The sequence below is a fragment of the Ambystoma mexicanum genome, chromosome 7p, assembly GCF_040938575.1.
Source record: "Ambystoma mexicanum isolate Mex_15411 chromosome 7p, UKY_AmexF1_1, whole genome shotgun sequence".
NCBI lineage: Eukaryota > Metazoa > Chordata > Amphibia > Caudata > Ambystomatidae > Ambystoma > Ambystoma mexicanum.
The window spans coordinates 100,484,891-100,506,542 of record NC_090939.1 but is presented as its reverse complement, the minus strand read 5'-3'; the positions used below and the strand labels follow the sequence as shown (position 1 = coordinate 100,506,542).

The window sequence follows — 21,652 nt, the reverse complement described above, 5'->3', positions numbered from 1 at the left end:
CAAAAGTTCTGGATGGTCACATTGTAGTGCATGCTCTGCCAGCTGGAGCAAGGGGGATTTTCTGACGTTGGATCTGGAGGACGCCTACTTCCACATCTTGAGTCACAAACACTGCATGTTCCTACGGTTCAAGGTCAATGACCAGTTCAGGGCTCTGCCTTTTTGGCCTGAAATCAGCCCTGGAGGTCTTTACGATGTTCCTGGACCCAGTGGCAGCACATCTGCGTCTACAGGGCATCCACATTTACTCCAACCTGGACTGTCTGGTGCGTTCCAGCTCTGGCACCCTGGTGGGAGAGCACAGATCGAAGACCATACATCTGCTGACCGAGTTGGGGTTCTCCATAAACTATCCGTTTTGCTCAACCCCCATCTCAGGACGCACTGTTTCTAGGTGCCAGACTCAACACAGTGACTTGGTTGGCGTAACGCTCTGAGGATAGGGTGCGCATACAGGGCAAGGTACAGCACTTGTTGGTGCAGGCGACGACCGCTCGGTCCATCAAATCGCTGTTGTCATGGTGTCCTCCAGCATCAGCCTCGTTTGCCTGTGGAGACTTCACATGAGACCTCACCAGGCAGGAGTTCCTGGATGCAAGGTGGATGCAGGTGTCTGGGCACTTTGCAGACAAGGTCTCACTCAACGAGGAGTTTTGTCTCAATACAGTGGTGGGGCGTACGGCCATATCTCATCCAGGGAGCTTGGTTTCAGGTTCCCCCTTACCAGAAGACGGTCACCATGGACGCCTCTAGAGGGATGGGGAGCCCACACTGGATAGTGGACCTCCACATCAACGTTCTGTGACTTTGGGCTGTATTCTGGGCCCTCAAGTTCTTTCTCCTGTTAGACAAGGTGGTGAGGATCTTCGGACAACCCCACCGCCATGTACTCTTTTGTCCTGTCCCCTTTCCTCCATACTGCATGGGTGTCCTTCACTAGGGACGGGAGACAGAACTTTTTTCACCAGAAAAAAAAAACTTCCCCTTTAAATTTAGAGGTGCGCTGGAACGCGACCCTGGGGGCATGGGCTCCACTGACTCCGCCCACCAGCGCCACTCCTCAGTCTTTTCTGTAGCAACGGGAATGGACTGCTTTCACTAGTGCCCCCTGGTTAGGCTTTTGGCCTGTAATTCCACACACTCTTTCCCAGAGATGTGTTTTTACTTTGTCTTGTCTTTAATCGGATACCTCTGTCGCCACACTACTCTCCGGCACAGTTTGACTTCAGCAGGTGTTCAGCCTGCAAGGGGCTCCTCCCTACTTCTGACCCCCATGCTCTGCCTACGCTGCCTTGGTGCTTATTACGGCTGGGAGTCCTGTACCGCGTTCAACGCTCTTACAACACGCTCTGAAGAACAGGTTAGCCCGGGGGAGGGAGCTCTTCAGAAGTTTGCATCCAGAGGACTCCAAGGAATTCGTCAGGACAAGTCCAGGCCCAAGGTAAGGGCACTGTTTATCATCCGCACCTAGAGTGGGTAGGATCTTTCAGATTCTTGTACCAGTGCAGGTACTGAGGCTATTACAGCTACAGGCCGAGGGGTCGCTAGATCCTACTGTTGACTGCGCTAAAGGACCACAAGGCTCTAATACCGGGTCTACACCCCAGGGGCTCTGCCCTAGTACCAGACAGATGTCCGAGGGGGCCACCGGTATGCACCACATACCCCATAAAGGCGACTCCTCCCCCAGGAGGCGCAAGAGCAGGAGGGACCTTTCAGTTCCTGCTACCATGGCAGGTACCAAGGCTGCTTGCTACAGCTACCAGCCGTCAGGCCAAGGGGTCGCAAGATCCTACCGGGGACTGCGCTGAGGAGCCACAAGGCTCAATTACTGGGTCTATGCCCTAGTATTCGACAGATGTCGGAGGGGGCGCCTGTACGCACCACACACCCTGCAAAATTGTCTGTCCACGAGGCACAAGCTCATGGGAGGGACCTTCCAGGTTCTTGTACCAGTGCAGATACTGAGGCTGCTACTACAGCTACCGGCTGCCAGGTCGCAAGATCCTACCGGTGACTGAGCAGAGGTGCCGCATGGTTCTATTACCAGTGTTTGGTCCGAAGGGCTACACCCTAGTACCAGAAGACAGATTTCTGAGGGGGTGCCTGTATGCCGCACTACCGGCAGCATCGCCAACGGCAATCCTGCCTACCATGCCCTGTCCTGAGGTGCAGGGTAGGCCTCAACCTCCACCGCCAGGAGTCTTGGAAGAGGTGGGCCCAACGTTGCAAGCACGACACAGGCACACGGCATGCAACCTGACAAAATGGCCGCCGGACCAGATAAAATGGCAGTTTGTCCGACACACCCTTTGGGGAACTGGTAGGGGAACGAGTTTCCAGGTGGGACTGGTCTTCACGAAGTACATGGCCCACGGCATACCCTTTATCGTCGCAGGGCCGATGCACCCGCAGTCAGTAAGGCAGAGTGGGTTCAGGCTGCAGCACCCTCAATGCCCTGTGCCCCTGCCCACGCCTCCAAGCGCTCCACTGGCCCGTTAAGACTGGTTTTCTTGAAAAAGCCAGGACCCTCAGACCTACTCCCTCTGGTTCTGTCGCTAGCACCCACGGCCACTCCGCCATTGGTTCCAGCGCCCCTGGCTCCTGTGCAGCCCCAGCTGCCCATGCCAGTACCCACAACACTGGCTCCTACGCCCCCAGTGGTTTTGGCAGCCCCCTTCTCAGCAGCCGGCTCGGGTCAGCACGTCACAGCTTAAACCCCATTCGGCGCAGCCTACCAACAGGTGCCTTTACACCAAGTTTAGGCAGCAAGAGGCCCCCCCCTTGCTGTTGGCACTCTTAAAGCCACACTCCACGCCCACCTTGGTGCAGAACCTGGTATGCTTCAAGGTAGGGCTGGCGGAGGCCAAAAATTGTTGCGCAACACATAATTGAGTCCACTGTGGCGCACATTGACACTTCAGGTGGTCCTGTTTGTACTACTGCTGGCAGCAGGACGACTGCCGGTCTACGGGCGACCAAATTTAACCCGGACGCCCAGGAGCACAACCTGGACCTTCTCCTTGGGGGGTGGGGAGGTCACATCCTGTTCTGTTCCACTACAGATTAGGAACTAGATAAGAGGAGGTACGGTGCGTATTGAGGAGACATTGTGCACGGAGACTGGATGTGCTCCCTGGATATGAAGGATGCTTACCTCCACGTACTGATCTGCAGCCCCATCGGGCCTTTCATAAGGTCAGGATCATGGGCTTCCATTTCCTATGCAAGTGTCTACTCTTTGGCCTCAATCCGGCCCCCAGGATCTGTACAGGACGATTAACTTGTGGCAGCCATACTTGGGGCCGAGCGTCACCATGCCTATCCATACCTAGACTGGCTCATCAGGGCAAGGTCTCCGGAGGAAGTGCTCCACACAGCCTCCGTCCTTATGCTTGCACTAAACGAGTTGGAATTTTCCATCAATCTCAAGTCACAGCTGGAGCCCAGGCAGACTCCAACGTTCATGGGCCTCATCTGGGATATGAGCTCCAAGAGAATTTTCCCCTCGGAGGACAAGATCACAGCCATCGGAGGCAGAACAGTGACCTCTGCATGATAGTACCAACGCCTAAATTGCAGTTACACTGCGCAGCCTCCTGGAGTCGGAGGGTTTCCCAGGTGGAGCCGGTCAGCATTCCACTGCATCTCCGTCACAACCTAGTCTGGTGGCGCAACTTACTTATTTTATTTATTAGAATTTGTATAGCGCACATCGGCCCTGGGGTATCGTGGCACTGTAACATAGTGCTTGCTCAGTATAGACTTGCATAGGGGGAACGACAATGCAGACAATATAACAACCCATGGAGGAAATGCGTGTTCATTGGTTATCGCCTGAGTGTCACAGGTTACAAAGAAGTGACAAGATTAGTTGAACAGTTTGGTTTTCAGCATTGTATGGCGTACTGTGTAGGATTTTTCATTTCCGAGTGCAGTGGGGAGGGCATTCCAGTTTTTGGGAGCTAGGTGTTGAAAGCTGGAGCCTCCTGCCTTTGATCTTTTAAAGGAGGGGACATAGATCTGGTTAGAGAGATGCGCTCTAGTGGGTCTGGATGAAGTGTTGAGTGATCCTTTCCGATAGGTATGGAGGGGTGTTCAGTGGCAGGCACTTGTGGGTAATGACCATGGTTTTGAAGAGTGCGCCCATTAACCAGTAGCCAGTGTGCGTCTTTCCTTGCCTGGGAGATGTGTTCCTTTTTTAGTATACTCAATGCTGCTCTGAGGGCATTGTTTTGTGTGACCTGGAGCTTGTTGAGGTTTTTGGCAGAGGTGCCTAGGAAGAGGGCATTACAGTAGTCGAGCATGGTGCCGACTGTGGCTCTGGCAATTGATGGGCAGTTTTTGGTGGACACGAATGGCTTGACAGCGTTTATCTTTGTGGCGAGGGCAGCAGAGGAGGCTATGGCACCGACCTGGCGTGTCATAGACGGGGAGGAGTCGAGGTACACTCCCAAGGTTTTTACAGCTGATGGAGCAGTCATAGTGGTATTATCGATGTTCAAAGGGCTATATTGGGGGGAGAGTTTGAGCGTTTCTTTGGTGCCTACAGGATGGCAGGCCCTTTCGTCAGCCTTCTCCACAGGTTACCATCCCCACTGACTCGTCCCTAGCAGGATGGGAAGCTACCTTGGACAGCCAGTGTCCACTGAGAGGGTTCTGTCAGGAGCAAGCGGCCCTCATCAACTGTATCGAGTTGATGGCCAGCTGGCTTGCCCGAAAAGCCTATCTGGCGGCAATCAGAGCCTACTGGAACTCGGGACGTTTTTCTCATCCGCCAATGGGCCTCACCACCACCAGTCTTTGAGGTGGTGTATGAAGACACATTTGTTTTTTTTTAATTATATGTTGGTGTCTTTTGGTAGTCCTTTTCCGATTGCTGTTAGCGCCCAGATACTTTTGGGTGGACATTGGGGTCTATATGTTTTTAATAACAATATAACATAGAACACAGTTTACCACATGAAGTGTCGGTCTGAGCATCTCGCAGGGTGTGGGGGCTTGGACTGCCTGGTCCTAATCCACATTCTAGCCATGGGTATGTCTGTTGCTGTGCAGATGTGGAGACAAGAGGCTGTCCCCGATTGCTCAGTGCCTGCCAGTTTGAATGGTGCTGTTCCTTTCCATTGGAGGTCTTGGGGTAATCCTGGGCAACACTACTGCGAAAAACAGCCTGCTGAAGACCTCCAGCATTACCTCAAGCCAAGTGTTGGCTTTCTCTAGTAACAATACCCATGTATATGTTTAACTGCCTCTTATATTCGTTGCATAGTGTTGAGGTCTAGTGGTGTTTTTTTATACTTTTGATTGCAGTGCTCCATCGTACCATACCAACCGCCCCAATTCCTGAAGTACAAGTCTGTCTTCTCTACCACCTTACTTGATTGAGTTTGGCTCGATTGGGTGTCGTCAGAACCCTCACTCAGGGCTGGTTCTAAAAATCCATCTCAACAAATGCCATCTTGCCACTGTGGTGAAGAGCAGGCAACAAACACCTGAGGCACATAGTTCTACGGGTGCCGGTCTATCCATGGATTAGATTGGATACCACGTTGTAGTTAAAAGGATTGAAATAAGAATGACCCACCTTTTATCATATTTACACATGCACCAGAAACTTTACTTGGAATTCAAGTGGCCCATTGGGTTGTTGGAAGTGATGTCTGTGAGGATAAGATCTGGGATTATGAATTGATTTTATGTTGCAGACAGTTTTTAAATCACATTTCTTAATGGGGAAACAAGTCAATGTTGGTCATGGCTTGGGCACAATAGTAATTTAGTTCAGAATGTGGTGTTTAAATTTACAAGAAGTACTTATCATGGACATTTTTAGTTTAATCTCTCATTTCTAGTGGATTCTGTCCTCCCACGGATTCCTCCTCTTTGTATCCATATCCTGCTTTGCAGTCTCTGGAAAAAATTGTTGACCGCAGAGGGTGCTGACCCTCGACAGTTACCATTTCTGCATCCGGACATGACGTTGATGGTATAAATGGCACACACTGCGTCTGTTGGCTCGGTACAGTTTTTCCGCATTCACAGCACATGCTCTGGTTTGGCTCGCCTCAGCGATTCTAACTTTCATAATTCGTTTTGATTTTTCAATAGGTCTATGCCGAAAACAGGCTTTAAGAGATGTGAGGACTGTGACTCGAAGGTGTTGATCACCGATCTGCACGGAATGCCTCTGGTGCCTCTACAAGGAGAACAAAGTCATTGAGTGTGCTCCTGCCAGTTGATGACTAGCAAGGCCTTGAAGCCAAAGTCGAAACTCACCCTAGGTTGCTTTCAAAGTCTGGCCTCCACTTCTTTTAAAGAGGTTCTCCCAAGGTAGTTCTACCAGAAACAAGTATGCAATAAGGTCTAAGAAGTGCTCCAAACATTGCAAACGATCGAGATGTAGGAGCGATTCCCATCAATCTTCGTCATGAAAGAAGTAGAAAGACCAATGGCATTGTTTGTATATTCTTACCCCCCTCACCTGACAAGCGGCAAGTATGTTTGCCCGATGAGACCGCCCGGGGGCTGAGTGGGAAAGGTTTCATCAGAAAGCAATCCCACCAAGTCATCGAAGACCAGCAGGGAATGGTCAAGGGTTCGACCCACCTGTCTGAATGCCCTAAGTCAGGGTTGTCTTCTCTATTATGGTTGAAGGTGTCGACCAGAGATTTCATCGAAGTCCAAGGCTTCAGGGTCGACTTTGTTGGAGTCGACATCAAGTGCCTTTTGTCGACCTCAGATCAGATTGCAAGTTTTAAACCACTATCTAAAGGATTTTTTTCCAAGTCCTTTGGGCCCATCTTTGATGAAGACGAAGATGTCCGACCCTTTGGATATGAACGTTTTGGGACACCTATTGTTTCCGAAAAATCTGATCAATCTAGTCTAGAGGACCTAGCTGCCTGAAAGATGCCAATGGTCTAGATACCTCCCCTGAGGTGGCTTTTGATACCTGATGTGAATACCCACCCTAATGCAGCATATAGAAGCGTTATGTACAGGATGATGGAATATTTCGTTCATGGGCGTCCTGCTAAGGAAAACTCAGGATGACATCCAGGATAGAGGCCCTCCTAAGGAGCCTGTGATACCTTGCCACACAGCTCTGAAAAACCCAATGTTAGAAAAAAGGACAAACCTGCCACCACTCCTGCTGTGAACAAGGAGTTGGTGAAAAAGTACAGGTCTTTATCTATTGACCCAGAGTTTCTTTACAGACACCCTACTCCAGAGTTTGGTGGTGCAGGTAGCTACTTCCACCTAAAGAACTGCAACTTATCCAACATCCCACCAAATGGGGACAATAAGAAATATGATGCACTAGCCAATAATATTTTCTGTGGGAAGCATGGCACTGAAAGCCATTAATGCACCTTGTGCCCTGGCAAAATCTACGTGTTCTCTATGGAGCGTAGTTTCGCAGGCAGCAGAGAAGATTCCCGAGGGTGACATAAGGGAGGGTTTTAACAGCCTAGTCAATGATGGCAAGGAGGCTTTCTGCTAGTCCCTCCAATCTGGTCTTGATGCATCACACTTTTGGTCTGTGTGTGGACACCAGTGCGATGACCAGAAAATGTGCATGGTTACGAAAATTTGGGTTTTCCCCCGATGTCCAATCAAGGCTACTGGGAATGCCCTTTGATGGGCCTAAGCATTTTGGTCCAAAGGCAGAAGACCACTTAGAGAAGCTGCAGGCTTCTAAAGCTGCTGGCTTCTAAAGCTGCTGCAAAAACTTTTGGGCCAACTGCAACAAATACCTTCCTTAACAGGGTTGGATTGGGCATTACTTTCGATATTACTCCTCTTTTGGCCAAAGAGGAGGAGGCCAATCTACCCAGAGGACCAAGGAGGTTCTCACGTGCCCCGAGAGGCTGTGGAGGAAAGACTACCCACACAGCCACCCTCCATGCCCTCTGCAACAGCCCCAAAACCTCTGTCCATTAGGAGGCAGATTGAACAGCATGTTCAAGAAAAGCATTGCATGAATTCAGATGCATGGGCCCTTCAGTCAGTGGCTCAAGGGTACTGTCACCCTTTCTAAAAAGACCTTCAGATTCTCCCACGAGCAAGCAATCTCTTTGGGAACCAGATCTGCTCCTTCTACAAGAGATTCTTTACCTATTGGAGAAAGGAACCGTGGAAAAGGGTACCTGTAGTCTAACAATGCCAATGTTGGTACTCTACCTATTTTCTGGTTACTAAGGAGGATGGAGGACTGTGATCATCTTGGACCTTAGACACTTGAACAAGTTCCTCGGGAAGGACTGATTAAAGTGGATCACGCTTTTGCACATCCTCCAGGACTTTCAGCGCCAGGATTTGATGTCCCTGATCTTCGGGATGCTTCATTTCATGTGCCTATGCATCCCAAGAACAGAGTGCCTGAGGTTTGCCATTGGCAGTTCTCATCAGTTTAGAGTTCTGCCCGGAGTGTCTTAAAGTTGATGGCAGTGGTGGCAGCGTATCCAAGGAGGGCATGGATTCACAGCTTTCGCTACCAAGACGATTGGCTGAGCAGGGCCTGTTCTCTGGAACATCTCAACATCTGCCACCATCTCCGCAAACTGGGCTTCTCCCTCAACTTAAAGTCCCAGGTGATACCTTCCAAAAGCTGCAATTCATTGGAGCAGTCTTTGTCCCTTTCCTTGGGCAAGGTTTAGACTCCTGAGTAGAGGGCTCAACAGATCTTGCTGATAGTAACCTGATTTCAGAACGCCAATCTACCCACATTCAACTTTGAGGTTTTGACTTCATTGCATCCTGCAATTTCCTGGTGCCAGAATCCATAGAGCTGCAGGCAATCGGACTGGTCTGCACACAGCAAGGACATACTGATGAGACAACACAATGGCTGCCATTACCTCAACGAGAGGTGGTGTAGTCAGTTCCACTGTGCAGGGAGGCAATGCAGCTTAGGTTTAGGGCTGAACAAAATAGGATTTCTGTTGGCTGTTCACCTACCCAGAGAAGAGGATCTGTATGCTCTGAGCAGGCAGAGCACGGTCTCCCATGAGTGAGTTGGCTCAGGAAGTCCTTCAAGGGCTCTTTGTCCTTTGGGCAACCCCTTTAGTAGATTGTTGGTGTACAACTTCAGCAATATATTTGACCTCTTCCGCTCCAGGGACTATCCTCTGAGGAGCTCGGGGGAGGGAGGGCAGGCATGTTGGTAGTGTTCTGTGAATTTCTACACCTGTACATGTTCCCATCAGCCCAGTCATGCCTCATGTCTTCAGGAGGGTGAAATTCGACAAGTCCGTGATCCTGATAGTTGTGGATTGGAGCAGGAGGATTCTATCTTAACCTCTCAAACTAGGCATTTAGTTTCAAAGATTGGGACCTCCCAGAAGAAGCAGCGTAGATATGATACCCCAGGCACAGATGGTCACGGGGTCTGCGCTCCATATACACCCCCAGGCGCAGCCTCTGCATCCCATCAGCATGCCACAACCCGCCTGCACCACCCTCCAGCACCCCACAAGCAGGCCCTGACCTGCAGGACACAGCGGAGGACACGGATGACGAGGATACAAAAGACACCTCAGATGGGGCCTTCCATGAAAGACTGGCTGGTGTGGTGGAATACCTGGGGAATCTCGCAGCCACAGGCTGAGCAACCGGAAGCCAGGGTCTTGGCTGAGGCGCTCACCATCCGATCAGCCACTAAATCTGGGATCTTGTTGCAGAAAGATTGTCATTGGCAACAGAGTGCTGGGTAAACCCACTCTACACAGCCTACAAACAAGCGCTTAGATGCCAAATATCGGCAGGCAAGCAGAGGGTGGCTGCCTTGTGATGTCAGTCCACCCCAACCTCACTTTTCAGTTATAGCAGCAGCATGTCTGTATGTTAAGCCACAAACATCCACGTCTACACCTTCTATGGCCCTCCTAGGCAAGGAAGGAACAACTCCTAGAAGCCTGTGGAAAAAAGATATATTCTAATGCTACACTACGCCTACGGCAGGTTAATGCAGACTCCATGCTAGCCGCGGTAAACCGAAAGCTATGGCAGGAGATTGCAAAATTGCTTCCTGAGCTTCCGGCCCATAGTCTGGCGAGATTCAAGGCAGGTCTGGCAGAGGTTAAGATGGTAGCCCAGGACCTCATGGAGTTGACAGTGGCACATGTAGACCAAGCAGGCAGGGCTATTTTTGTTGCCACCAACATGAGGACAGCTTGGCTTAAGGCAACTAAGTTTAACTCCGACGTGCAGGAACCCATTCTCGACCTGCCATTCGAGGGGCTCGGGGGACTTGTTTAATCTACATACTAGGAGCTTGATGAAAAGAAACCGCTCCCAAACAGCGAAGTCCCAGGCAATTTTACCTAAGCTTGTGCCCAAGAGCTGTAGCCAGAGTCACCCACGCTCCGACAGAGGTCGTACCTTTAGTGTCTTCAGGGCTTACAGTAGCGCTGCTCTAGGCAGCTGTACAGGTCGCCTAGGCAGCACCAATGCAAGCAGCACAAATCGCACAATGGGTTCTTCCAATCCCCCCTCCTAGGCACCAGCCTCCGAAGGAAAGCAACTGTGACAGTGCTATCCAGATCCAGTGTTTTCCGGTGGGGGGCAGGCTTGCCCTTCATTCATTCCTGGTGGGCAAGGTTTGTGGACCCATGGATTTCTCAGTGGTTTTCTCAGGCTTATGCCTGCTGATACCTCATCCCCCCCTCTCCCACAGATTGGGACAGCAACTCTTCTGGCAGAGATCCGCTCGCTCTTGGTGAGTCAGGCGCTGGAGGAGGTTCCAGGCTCACAGCAAGGCATGGTCTTCCATTTGCGTATCTTTGCCATACAGAAAAAGAACCAGGCTAGCCTGAGTTGTACTGGACCTATCCACTTTGAACCTTTCCCTACCCCTTCAAAAGTTCGAGATGGTTACACCAGCACTGATAGCGGGGAGACTGGATGTGCTCCCTGGATCTGAAGGATGCTTATCTGCACGTCCCAATTTGGGAGCCCCATCGTTCCTTCCTATGGTTCAGGATCCTGGGATTTCATGTCCAATACAAGGTCCTCCCATTTGGCCTCAATTTAGCCCGAGGGTCTTTAATGAAAGCGGTGGCAGCCCTGCTCAGAGCGGAAGGCCACCACCTTTGATCCATACCTCGACGGTTGGCTTGTGCAAGCGAGTCACCTGTGGGAGTCAAGCGAACAGCAGCCAGCCTATTGAACATGTTATCTGAATTGGGTTCTCCAACCTCAAATAACTTTCTTTCCACTCAGTCCTTTGCCTTATTGGGACTAATTTGGGATACAAGGGTGGCGAAGATCTTCCTGTCATGATTCACGCCCCTGGTCATTATGGACAAACCAGCCTTTCAGCTGGGGCCATGTTACAGGCTTCCATTGTGGCCTCAAGGGCCACAAAACACCATCGGGGACTCTCTTGGAGCCAGGCTTATACTGTTATGTGAAGGACAACATTTGGAGTGGGACTTCAGTTAACATGGAGGCACTCACATAGCTCGGTTCCAAAGAACTGAGCTATGCTGGTTAGTGTTTCGGGTGTGGCCAGGCCTGGGACGACTTTATCTGGAACTACTTTACTTGTGCTTTATAAGCCACACCCAAATAGCAGCACATGTTTCGCGTTATTCTGCAGTTAGTAGCGTAACGCTCATTGTGTCCAGTTCTGATCGCCAGGGTTTCTTGCAGCCTGCCATGTGCTGAACCCTGTATTTGGAAGAACACCACCATTATTCAGCGCTTACCTGTAAGAAGTAGCCTGGCTTTGGTCTTGAATCTTACTTCTTCAAACTACCACCAGCTGCTCACCTGAATACACGCGATCCGGGGATTCTTCATCGCGACGCTGCATCCATCTTCGGAACGCTGCAGCAACCTGAAAGACACATTATTAGTGAGCGCTCGCTCATGGCCACCCAAGGACAACGAAAACCACTTACCAGGTGCAGTCTCTCCTTGATCTCGGAACATCCCAGCTGCCCAGGACATCGTAACGACCAGCAAAGGAAGTGGCGCAGGCACAGTTTAGCAAAAAGAAAAGGCAGTGCTGCGCACCGCACTTTCACTTACCTTGCTGAAATTCTCATCCTATACAGCACAGCAACGCCAAAACCCCAACTCATCTGAGGGAAAGAAACTAGAGACATTAATAACAAAAAGGCAAAAGAGGAAAAGGACAAGATACTACTGTAAAATCAGTAGTACATACCTCATCAAGCAAATCGAAGTCACATCAGACCTGGACCCGAACACGGGGCAATGCACCAGTGAAGCAACTAGGTCGCAGAACGCCCACGCGCCCCTGCAGAGACGCAGGACAGAGCACACCATACCTAATATTAAGGTGAGGAGAGAGACTAGACTTAAGGGAGGAATTTGTGGCTGAGGGAGGTGGGAATCAATCCAAGAGACATTTAAGCCTTATATCCAGTTTTCCTGTATTGCAGGTGCTATCCACGTCCAACACTATCAAGGGAGAGGGTTCGAGAGTGCTAATCTTCCAGCCAGGGCTGAGTGGTGTCCCCGTGGATATCAGGTGAGTGTAACACTTCCCCTCGGAAGACGAGATCTCTGCAATCAATCAAGGGGGCCTCAGCATGTTGGTACCAATACCTGCTTGGAATAATGACGGCTCTGAAAGAGGAGGCTGCAGCTACATTTCTCGCTCTCTTGGAATCCGGAAACGGGCTCCATCACAATTGGCTCGAGATGGCCATCTGGCTTACTCTCAAAGCGTTCCTCCCCATTGCAGACAACACGTCCGTTTGCATTCAGACGGACAGCGCCACATGCATGTGTTACATCAAGAAATGGGGCACCAGGTATCCTCCTCTCTGCAGGCCGTCCATTGAAATGTGGCAGTGGGCACTTTCAAACAACTTTTACGCCTTAGTAGTCCACCTCCCAGCGGAGACCAACCTGGAATCGGACAGAGTCAACAGGCAGGGGGTCGACAAGTAAGAGTGGCAGTTGAACGAGGGTGTCCTGAGGGGAATCAGGTGGGGCCACCATCAGGTACACCTATTCGCCACCCAGAGCAACAGGAGATGCCACCAGTGCGTTGTGGATGTGGCAAGGCAGAGGATACAGTGGAACATGTGTGCATAATATGCCCCACCCATGATTCACAAGGTCCCATGCCAGGTCAAGGAGTTGCAGAGGCTTTGTCTAATCTTAATAGTGCTGCAGTATCCAGCCAGACCTTGGTTCTCAGAACTCATCCGACTGTCTGATCAACCTCCAGCCCTCCTTCCATTGAGACCAGCCTCCTCCTATCCCAGCAGGGAGGTACTGTAGTTCATCCCGTTTGGCAGAAGTTAGCCTTAGCATCATGGTTCCTGAACACGTCACCCTAAGAAATCGGCACTTGTTGCAGGACAACTTGGCCATCGTCCAGGGGGCAAGAAGATGCTCCACCAGGAGTTAATACAAAAGCAAATTGACCAGGTTCTGCCACTGGACCAAAGCAATCGAGGTAGACCCTCTGGCATGCACGCTAGACCATGTGCTGTTTTTTTCCTCGTGTCTGGCACATTCGGGTGTGCAGGTAGACACCTGTTGGCCATAGGAGCTTACAAAAACTCTGCAGATTACCTCTTGTCCTCCAATCTGGTGGTCAAAAAGCACTTGGCAGGTCTGACCAGACTGTATTCCCCCCCAGTGAAGCAACCACACCTGGTCTGGGACCTTAACATTATGCTGGGGGCCCTAGCCCACAAGCCTTTCGAGCCCATGGCATCAGCAGATATCAGGCTGGTAACTAGACTGCTCAGGTTGGCCTTACCTCAGCACACAGGATCAATGCAATAAAGGCGCTCGTGGCATCGGAGCCATATACCACGTTTCACCGGGACAAGGTGGTGCTAAGGACGCACCCTTCAGCTCTCCCAAAGGTTGTCTTTTCACCTCACTGAGGAGATGGTACTTCCAACATTCTTTCCAGATTCAAAGTAAGAGGCACAAAAGGTGTTGCATTGTCTGGACGTCAGGCGTGCTCTAAGATTTTAGCTGGACAGGACTAGGCTTCCGTGGCTGACCTCTTTCCTCTGATGGACCCTCCCAGGTCCAACTTGGGTCCTTCCTTTCCTCTCTCTCTACCTGTGGTGTTCCCCAGGGGGTCTAACATCTCTCCCTGGTTGTTCAACCAAAACCTGGCACATCTTGCCCACCGCATTGCAGCTCTCTGCTCCAACTTTCAGTGCTATGCGGATGACACTCAGCTTGTTTTCAGGCTCCCCTGTGCCACCCCTTTTCCTTCTCTCATCTGTCTATCCAGGAGTGGTCTGCCTCCAACGATCTCTGCCTTAATGCCAGGCAAGGATGAGATTCTCCTCAGCACACCTGCACCCTCCTTCCCTGTCCCTCTGGCCAGCCTCCCTTAGCCCTCTTCCTGCTCCCACCTGTGAGGCTAAGACCCTTGGGGTCATCTTCGTCTCCATGCTCTTTTTCTCCTCACATCTGACGTCTAAGTCAAACTATCAACTGCACCTCCTCAGAGGTACTCTTCCTTTCCTCCCCCCAAGTGCTCAATGTCTCTAGATCTCTGGTTCTCTCTAGGCTGGACTACTGCAACAGCCTTTCTAAATCTGCCTGCTTCCACTCTCCATCCCCTGCAACTCATCTAGACCAGAACTGCGAGACTTTTCCTTGGCCTCAAGCCCTGGGATCGTATCTCTCCAGCACTGAAATCTCTGCATTGGTTCCCAGTGGCTGCAAGGATTAAGTTCAAGACCCGCTGCATTGTCCACGAGGCCTTCTGGGGCCTCCAATACCTCCAACTCTTTGTAAATGCCTTCCTATGCGAGCTCTTCACTCCTCCACCTCCAATTCCCTCAGTCGCTTCTCCAAGCAACGAGTTGGTGGTAGATCTTCCTTCGGCTGGGGCATCCCTCTGGAACAGCTTCCCTGCCTCAGACTTGAGACCCATTTCCGGTTCCAGAAGCACCTCAAGACTTTCCTCTTTGCTTCTGCCTGCTCTTCCTCTCCCCTGCTGATCTATTTCTGCTTTGGGCATCTGGCTACCCTCTGATTTTGGGCCCAGATACCCTGCCCACCCTGCAATTTACCCACACTGCCTGCTGCAACCCTTGCACCCGAGTCTGTCTGCAACCCTACAGTCTCCTTACCGGCACTTACTTGACACCCATTGTCTGCACTTAAGTCGTGCTCTTGCCAACCGATGGCAACACTACAGATTGTTTTGATCTTGTGCACTTTCCACTCCTCCCCCTCACACTTCCCCTCCCCTTCCCTGCACTTGCGCGTTTTCAATGTCATTGGGCCTAGTAAGAGCATTGTTTTGTCCACTCTTGTACTCGGACCCTTGCCTTTTCGCGCCTTGAAACACTTGTGTATGGGCGCAATATAAATAAAATATTATATATCCTATTGTAAATTGGATGCTGTGTTCATCACTTTCGGTGGGTACAAACCAGACTGTCAAGCATCCAAGGCCTCAATAGCGAGGCGGATGGGGAGGTCCATCAATGAAGTGTATGATGGGCAGCACATGCTGTTGCCAGCAAACATGCACGCCCACATCAGAGCCAAGGCCGCAGCTGTGACCTTCCAAAGACACGTTCCATGGCAGACTATTGGCAAGGCGGCTACTTGGGCTTCCCCGTCGGCCTTCTGCAAACACTGTTTGGATGCCAGCGCCAGATCAGACACAGCATTTGGCCAGGCAGTTTTGAATAACTTGTTTTCCTCGAGGGGCAACTCTTCTCCCCAGGGCTGCATTCAGTTGTAATCGCCCATATAGTATGGAGGAAAGGGAACGGGATGTAGGAGTAATTGTTACTCACTGTAGTGACTAATGTAGTCCCTGTACCTCCATACTTACCATTCTCTCCCTTAAACCAGTGTCATTAGGCAATTGTAATATAGCCGACGCGTCGAAGGGGACTGAGTGGCACTGGTGGGTGGACTCAGGCGAGCGAGGGGGGGAAAAGATATTTTTTTTTTTCTGGTGAAAAGGGTTCAATTTCCCATCCCAAGCTAGGGATGCCCTACAGTATGGAGGGAGACTATGGACTAGGAGTATGTTACTCAGTGACTAACATAATTTCTGACAGTTTGAGGGGTTTTTTTTCCGCTTTTTGTAGGTTGCTTAATGGTTTTTTTCAGCCGATTATTTTTGGCCTGCAAAAAGACGTTGCTTCGCCCCCCACCCTCTCTGGTGGGATTTGTTCCGTACGCCCTCCCCTGAACCAAAACACACCCGTTCTCCCCCGATGGTGCTTCTGGGTCCTGGCGTGCTGGTCAGCACCTGCGTGCACTCGTGTGAAGGAGCGTGACCGTTTGAATAGGCAAGAGCTCTGTGCGTTTACCTAGCAGTGTTTTTTTTTTTATTTTTTATTTTTTTTTATATAAACTATTTTTAACGAGTTTGAGAACCGTGTTGGAAACAGTCAAGCAGAAATCATTCTCTCGCACACGCAGCGACATTTGAATGCGCGGTTGTAAAGGGCATCGACAAATGGGAGTATGTTTTAGCTATCCATCAAAGTGCATGGATCTGAGCTTTTGGTGATGGGTGAAACCCCACTATTAAAAGAAATAATGGAGAACGTGTGTATGTGAAAAGTTAAGGGAATAGCAGCAGCCAGGATTTGCTCTTTTAGGTTGGAGAGAAATTGTAGCTGTGGCTAATCTGGTGCAAGAAGTGCTACTGTGAGCAATAGCATCTCATTTTGGCCGTGGGGGAGGGTTGAGGTGGGCGGAATATGAATACAGCAAAGGGAGTTATTTGACAAAAGGGTTGCCACAGCAAAACGGGTTTTCACAGTAGCCAAAGTTGCACAGGCTAAACGGATGGGGCCTGGACTCGATTACAATGGCAGTACATAGTGACAGTCCGGGGGATGTTACAGTAGACTGGGATGAAGTGAAGAACTGTTTACAGAATACCATGGCTTGCGGCGTTTTGTGATTTTTAGAGGAAGGAGCCGGCTCAGTAGCAGGATAAAGCAGAGGGAAGAACTTGGTGGGGTTGAACGAGATGCTGTAGGGCAGATCCCACGAGTGTAGAGCCGGTTATATAACCTTTTCAGGACATCACAGGTCTTTAACATTGATGCTCTTTAGAGGCCTATTGGACTACTATGTAATGACTGCAATTGTGGGCTCCATGGAACCCAACATCTGCATAAATATGCTGGCTTTCTCCCACTTTGTAGAAAGAAACTTGGCAGACATGTAAAATGCTTCACAGATTATTATAAATGTTTTTATTTCTTCACTTGACAATTTACAAAATAGTTGGTTTTCTTTTTTTTTTCCAGTCACGTCCAGATAAGCAACGAGTCCGCGATCTACTTCTACAGAAAGTTTGGTTTTGAGATAATTGAGACCAAGAAAAACTATTACAAGAGGATAGAGCCAGCAGATGCCCATGTGCTACAGAAAAACCTCAAGAGCACTTCCCTTGCCCAGAATGCAGATGTGCAGAAGACTGATAATTAAAAAATCCTATTTAATCAGTGAACACTTTTGCACTTGCTTGTTGCCAAATAAGAGGCTCATCAAAAGCAGATTTTTCCACCTCCCTTTCTTAAATATACAATTCTAATATGCCTTTGCTGACCCCCACACAATTGAAATATTTTACTGTGGACTGTAAACTCACTTTCTGTTTTGGTTTTATTTTTAGACATGCTTTGGGACTTCTTGGCAAAGGGGTGTGTGCGTTTGCTTTGGTTTTGGAATGGGGATGGCCCCAAACATTTCTTTAGATATCAATTGGGAGAATGGGTGAAGTTTTTTTTTTCTGCTTTCACATTGAAGGGCAGAACTTAGACATATATCTGTATCTATTTATAAAAAGATGAAAGAATAACTATCCAGTTCTTTGGTTCACACATCCATGGGTTTTTCCAAGCAAGAGAATGGACTTTGCTATGCACTCCACACCTCTATCTGAGCATTTCGGCAAGACTTCATTTTAACAGTTTCAAGTTGAATATTAAACCGTTTTAAACATTGCATTTTTCCTAAAGTCTGCATGTTTGTCGCTTTTATTTTCACACTACACCTGAATGGGATGGGTTGTGCAGTGAGGGGACCTGTCTATTCTATTTTACTTGGAAGCAGTGTGTATGCAGGCTAAACAAAGGTTTATTTGCAAGTGTATTACACAAAAATGTCTTTGCAGGCAGGTATTTGCTTTGCTTCATTGATTAACCCATTACCGTTCATGTGGCTATCGACTTAAGAGTTGCATTTCATCATGACTGGTAAGAAGTTGACGGCTTTGGTAGCATTCATTTTATTTCTTGGATAAAGCTTAGAAGTTTGTAAAGCCTCAAGTCCCAGAAGCATGGAATTTTCCAATTCACCGTATGGATGTACAACCATTTTGAATATCTAAGCAGGTTCTTACATCTGTTACTTCCTCACAAGCAGTGAGGCAGATGCTTTAACCAAGGTAACCTCAACCCACCTTACATGTTCTAAATTCTCAATTGGTCTTCACAGGCAGAGGTGCCAGGTTTAGCTAGTACCTTAACAAAGCAGAATTGGTCTGAACACTGCCCTGGTGCCAATAATATCCACAACTCCTAATGAAACGGCATGGTCTATGAACTGTCGGAGTTTAAACGGTCCTTTTTCAGCACCCGATTTTCCTCCTTTAACGGGAAGGGACCTTTTGCATTATATGTATGTAGGGGCCCTTGAGGGGGTCGGGGGGTACGCACTGGCATTTGAGCATCCATTAATGACTGTACAGTTTGGCCATTAGGAAGGAATACTGTGCAATGGTGGTTTTAGGTCTGTTCTGCCGAACTTTAAGATTGACATCAGCACGTTTGCGACATGTACTTGTAGGTAGAGAATGACAAATTAGCTTTTTAGCCCAGCTACATAGTGCTAAAACGCCCCGCCCCTAAACAAATCACACCAGTCCCATGTTACTCTGTACTGGATGTGGAAGTATGTCAACCTTTAAATGGCGTTTTTCCCCATTTGTGTGCTGCTACTGGAAAACCACACTACATGTTCCAACATGCAATATCAAACCTGACTGGCTCGTGGAGTTATGTATTTGGAAATGGTGCAGCTCTGCAGACACAGGCAAGTTCATTTAATGTAGTTGCATCATGTTACAATAACATTTCTAATAGAAGTCTACTGGCCCCCACCACCCAAGCATTCATGTCTCCAACCGGCTGGGACCTCTTTAAACAAACATACCCCCACGCCGCCATCAATTTTTTTCATCTCTCTGCATTCTCTGACATCACGCACGCCACCCATCCAAGCACTGCACAGCATATCTCCCTTCCTTACCAGACACGCACACACTCCAAGCACTTCGCAACATGTTTTCACCAGCAACTTTGCTATTGTTTTACATCTTTAGTTGGCAGTTTATTCAAGGCCCTTAGCAATGGATGCAAAATGTTCTACTTAACACAAGGTTTGCTGATTCCCTTTTTTTAGATATGGTTTTTCCAGTGCGCAGCGGATCTAGCCTTTTCTAATTCATGTCACCTTATTATATCCTTCTGCTAAAAAGAGCACCTTTACATCTTCGTTTTCTTTTTTTCTATAATGAAGTGACCACTTACTAGCCCGGGATAATTTTTTCTCATGTAATGTGTGGACAGTACAAGGTTGTCCTCGTACATGCAGATGTGATTCTCCCGTGTTACTTCCATGTTACTTATTTATTCTATAAGTGTACTCCTAAAGATGACCTAGACGATCAAGGAAATCATGGTATTTAAAAACAATAATAATTCAGAAACTAATCCAAGTACAGGCCCTGCAAATTGCACTAGCCTGATCGCTAAAGTAGTGTACTTTGTATTTCTTTGTTCTACCATGCCGCAGGCGTTTTAAGGAAATCTTTCGTTTGTAGTAAATATGATGCACTGTCTTTGTAAGCCCACAGGGGGCAGCAGTGCATGGCACCCAGCATATTTGTTACAGGACAGCAGACAGTTTAGGTGCTGGATGTTTCGGCTTGGCTCGTTAGAATCCACTCTTAAAGTATTTGGAGGAAAGTATGTTGATGGACAAGCTGGTGCAGGGCATATGAAACTCATGTGCTGCTCTATGGTTCTGCTCATTTGCAATAGTAAAAAGTTATTTCTCTTGCAATTCAGTGAAGACATTGGCAGAAACAGGTTGTGCTATGTACACTCGCCGGTTCTTTTTATTAAAAATATTAAAATCACAACTTGCATAACAAAAGGGATTTGAGCACTGTTAAATGTAAACGTTCTGAAAGCACACATTTTGTAAATGCATTGAAATGTGTGGCAAAAATGCCAGTATGACGACAATACGGACTATTCTAGGCATTGCCCAAAATACAGGTGACCGTAAACCCAAGTGATGAAATAAAACAAGCCGACATGTTAAAGAATCACCGTTAAACCTACACATTTCTTGGGCAGGAAAATGCTAAGCACAGATAGATGGTCTTCAAAGCAGGATTTCTGAGCACTCGACATCTGTATTGTTCCATACAAGCGCCTAGTTACCCTTGGGTCTGGTGCACGTTATAAATAAAATAAACAAGGGTGATAATCCGATCCTCGCAACCCCCAAGAAGCGGTGCCCTTATCTTGCAGTTTAATTTGACTGTGGGCTGTCTCTTGGTGTGGTACTTGGCTTTTTATAAGGCAGTCTTTCATGATCTGACACGAAACCTGTGACCAATCGGTTGTTGACCAAGTCTGAGCAATCTGGCTGGAATTTTGTCATGAAACATTTGTTACCCACATGTTTCCGTCACAGGAGCCAAACTCGCTGAGGTACCTTTGCTGTGTGCAATTGGTTGCCGAATGTGTTCCTATCGCCTCACTCGCCACGGTGTAAAGTGGTTTGAAGATCTTTGGATCAGGCATTACACCAGTGTTTGAAGTAGCCCACAGCTGTTAGAAAGGGGAAGTGTCAACCACTCTTGTCAGCGGGTTGGGGTAGGTCTTTAAACGTGGGCCGCTCTTGATTGTGTGATCCTTTGTGTTATATGTAATGATGCCATGAGTTTATAAAAAGGGTGGAAACTACAGGTTTTAAAAACTGAAGACCGTGCTTTCCCATAACATGCCACCTTCTTGAATGCCATGAGTAAATCTTCACTCAAATTTGGTATTGGTATGTGTCCAGATTGGATCTGCAATAAGTGTTGTGGTGATTTCTTTGAAAAGAGAACGTGAAACCTCAGTTGATGTGCATCACTTTGATTTAAAAGGTTTAGGTCCATTACTGTGAAGCCATTTGCTCGCAGTTGAATTACGCTTATCAAATGGGGCTTTTCTATAGCAAATCTTCGGATCAAGGCTAAGGTGTTAGGATATGATATGGCATTTTTTAACGCACCTATACACAAATGTTTATGCAATCAGCAACCTGACTTCCCTCAAATGTTTGCAGTGATATCACCAAGAACCTGGTGCCAAATCCTGAGACACTTTGGAGTTTAGACCACATGAAAAAAAAGTATTTTAAATGAGACTGGTAGATTACTGCGCAACCAATTTGGTTACAAGAGAATTGCAGCATATATATGTGGGGTGGGTTTAGGGAAGTAATTAATGTAGGGGTACTAAGGGGAAGGGTTACAGGAGTCTTCCCCCTCCACCCCCCCATATATATGTGGCAAAGTCAAGCAGTCAAAAATAAAAATAATTTGACCAATTCTCCAGCATTGGAGGTTTCATGGATTCACATG

General features: G+C 48.5%; 1 protein-coding gene across 2 annotated transcripts in view; it reads left to right on the top strand.

The window, feature by feature from the left end:
- The window catches only part of NAA50 (N-alpha-acetyltransferase 50, NatE catalytic subunit), a 199,974-nt gene extending 182,009 nt beyond the window's left edge, over positions 1–17,965 (top strand). For both annotated transcript variants that reach the window (XM_069635869.1, XM_069635870.1), the window contains exon 5: positions 17,253–17,965. In XM_069635869.1, coding sequence (XP_069491970.1) covers positions 17,253–17,433 — 181 coding nt within the window. In that variant the 3' untranslated portion in view covers positions 17,434–17,965. The remainder of the gene's footprint in view (positions 1–17,252) is intronic.
- The last annotated feature ends 3,687 nt before the right edge of the window (positions 17,966–21,652 follow it).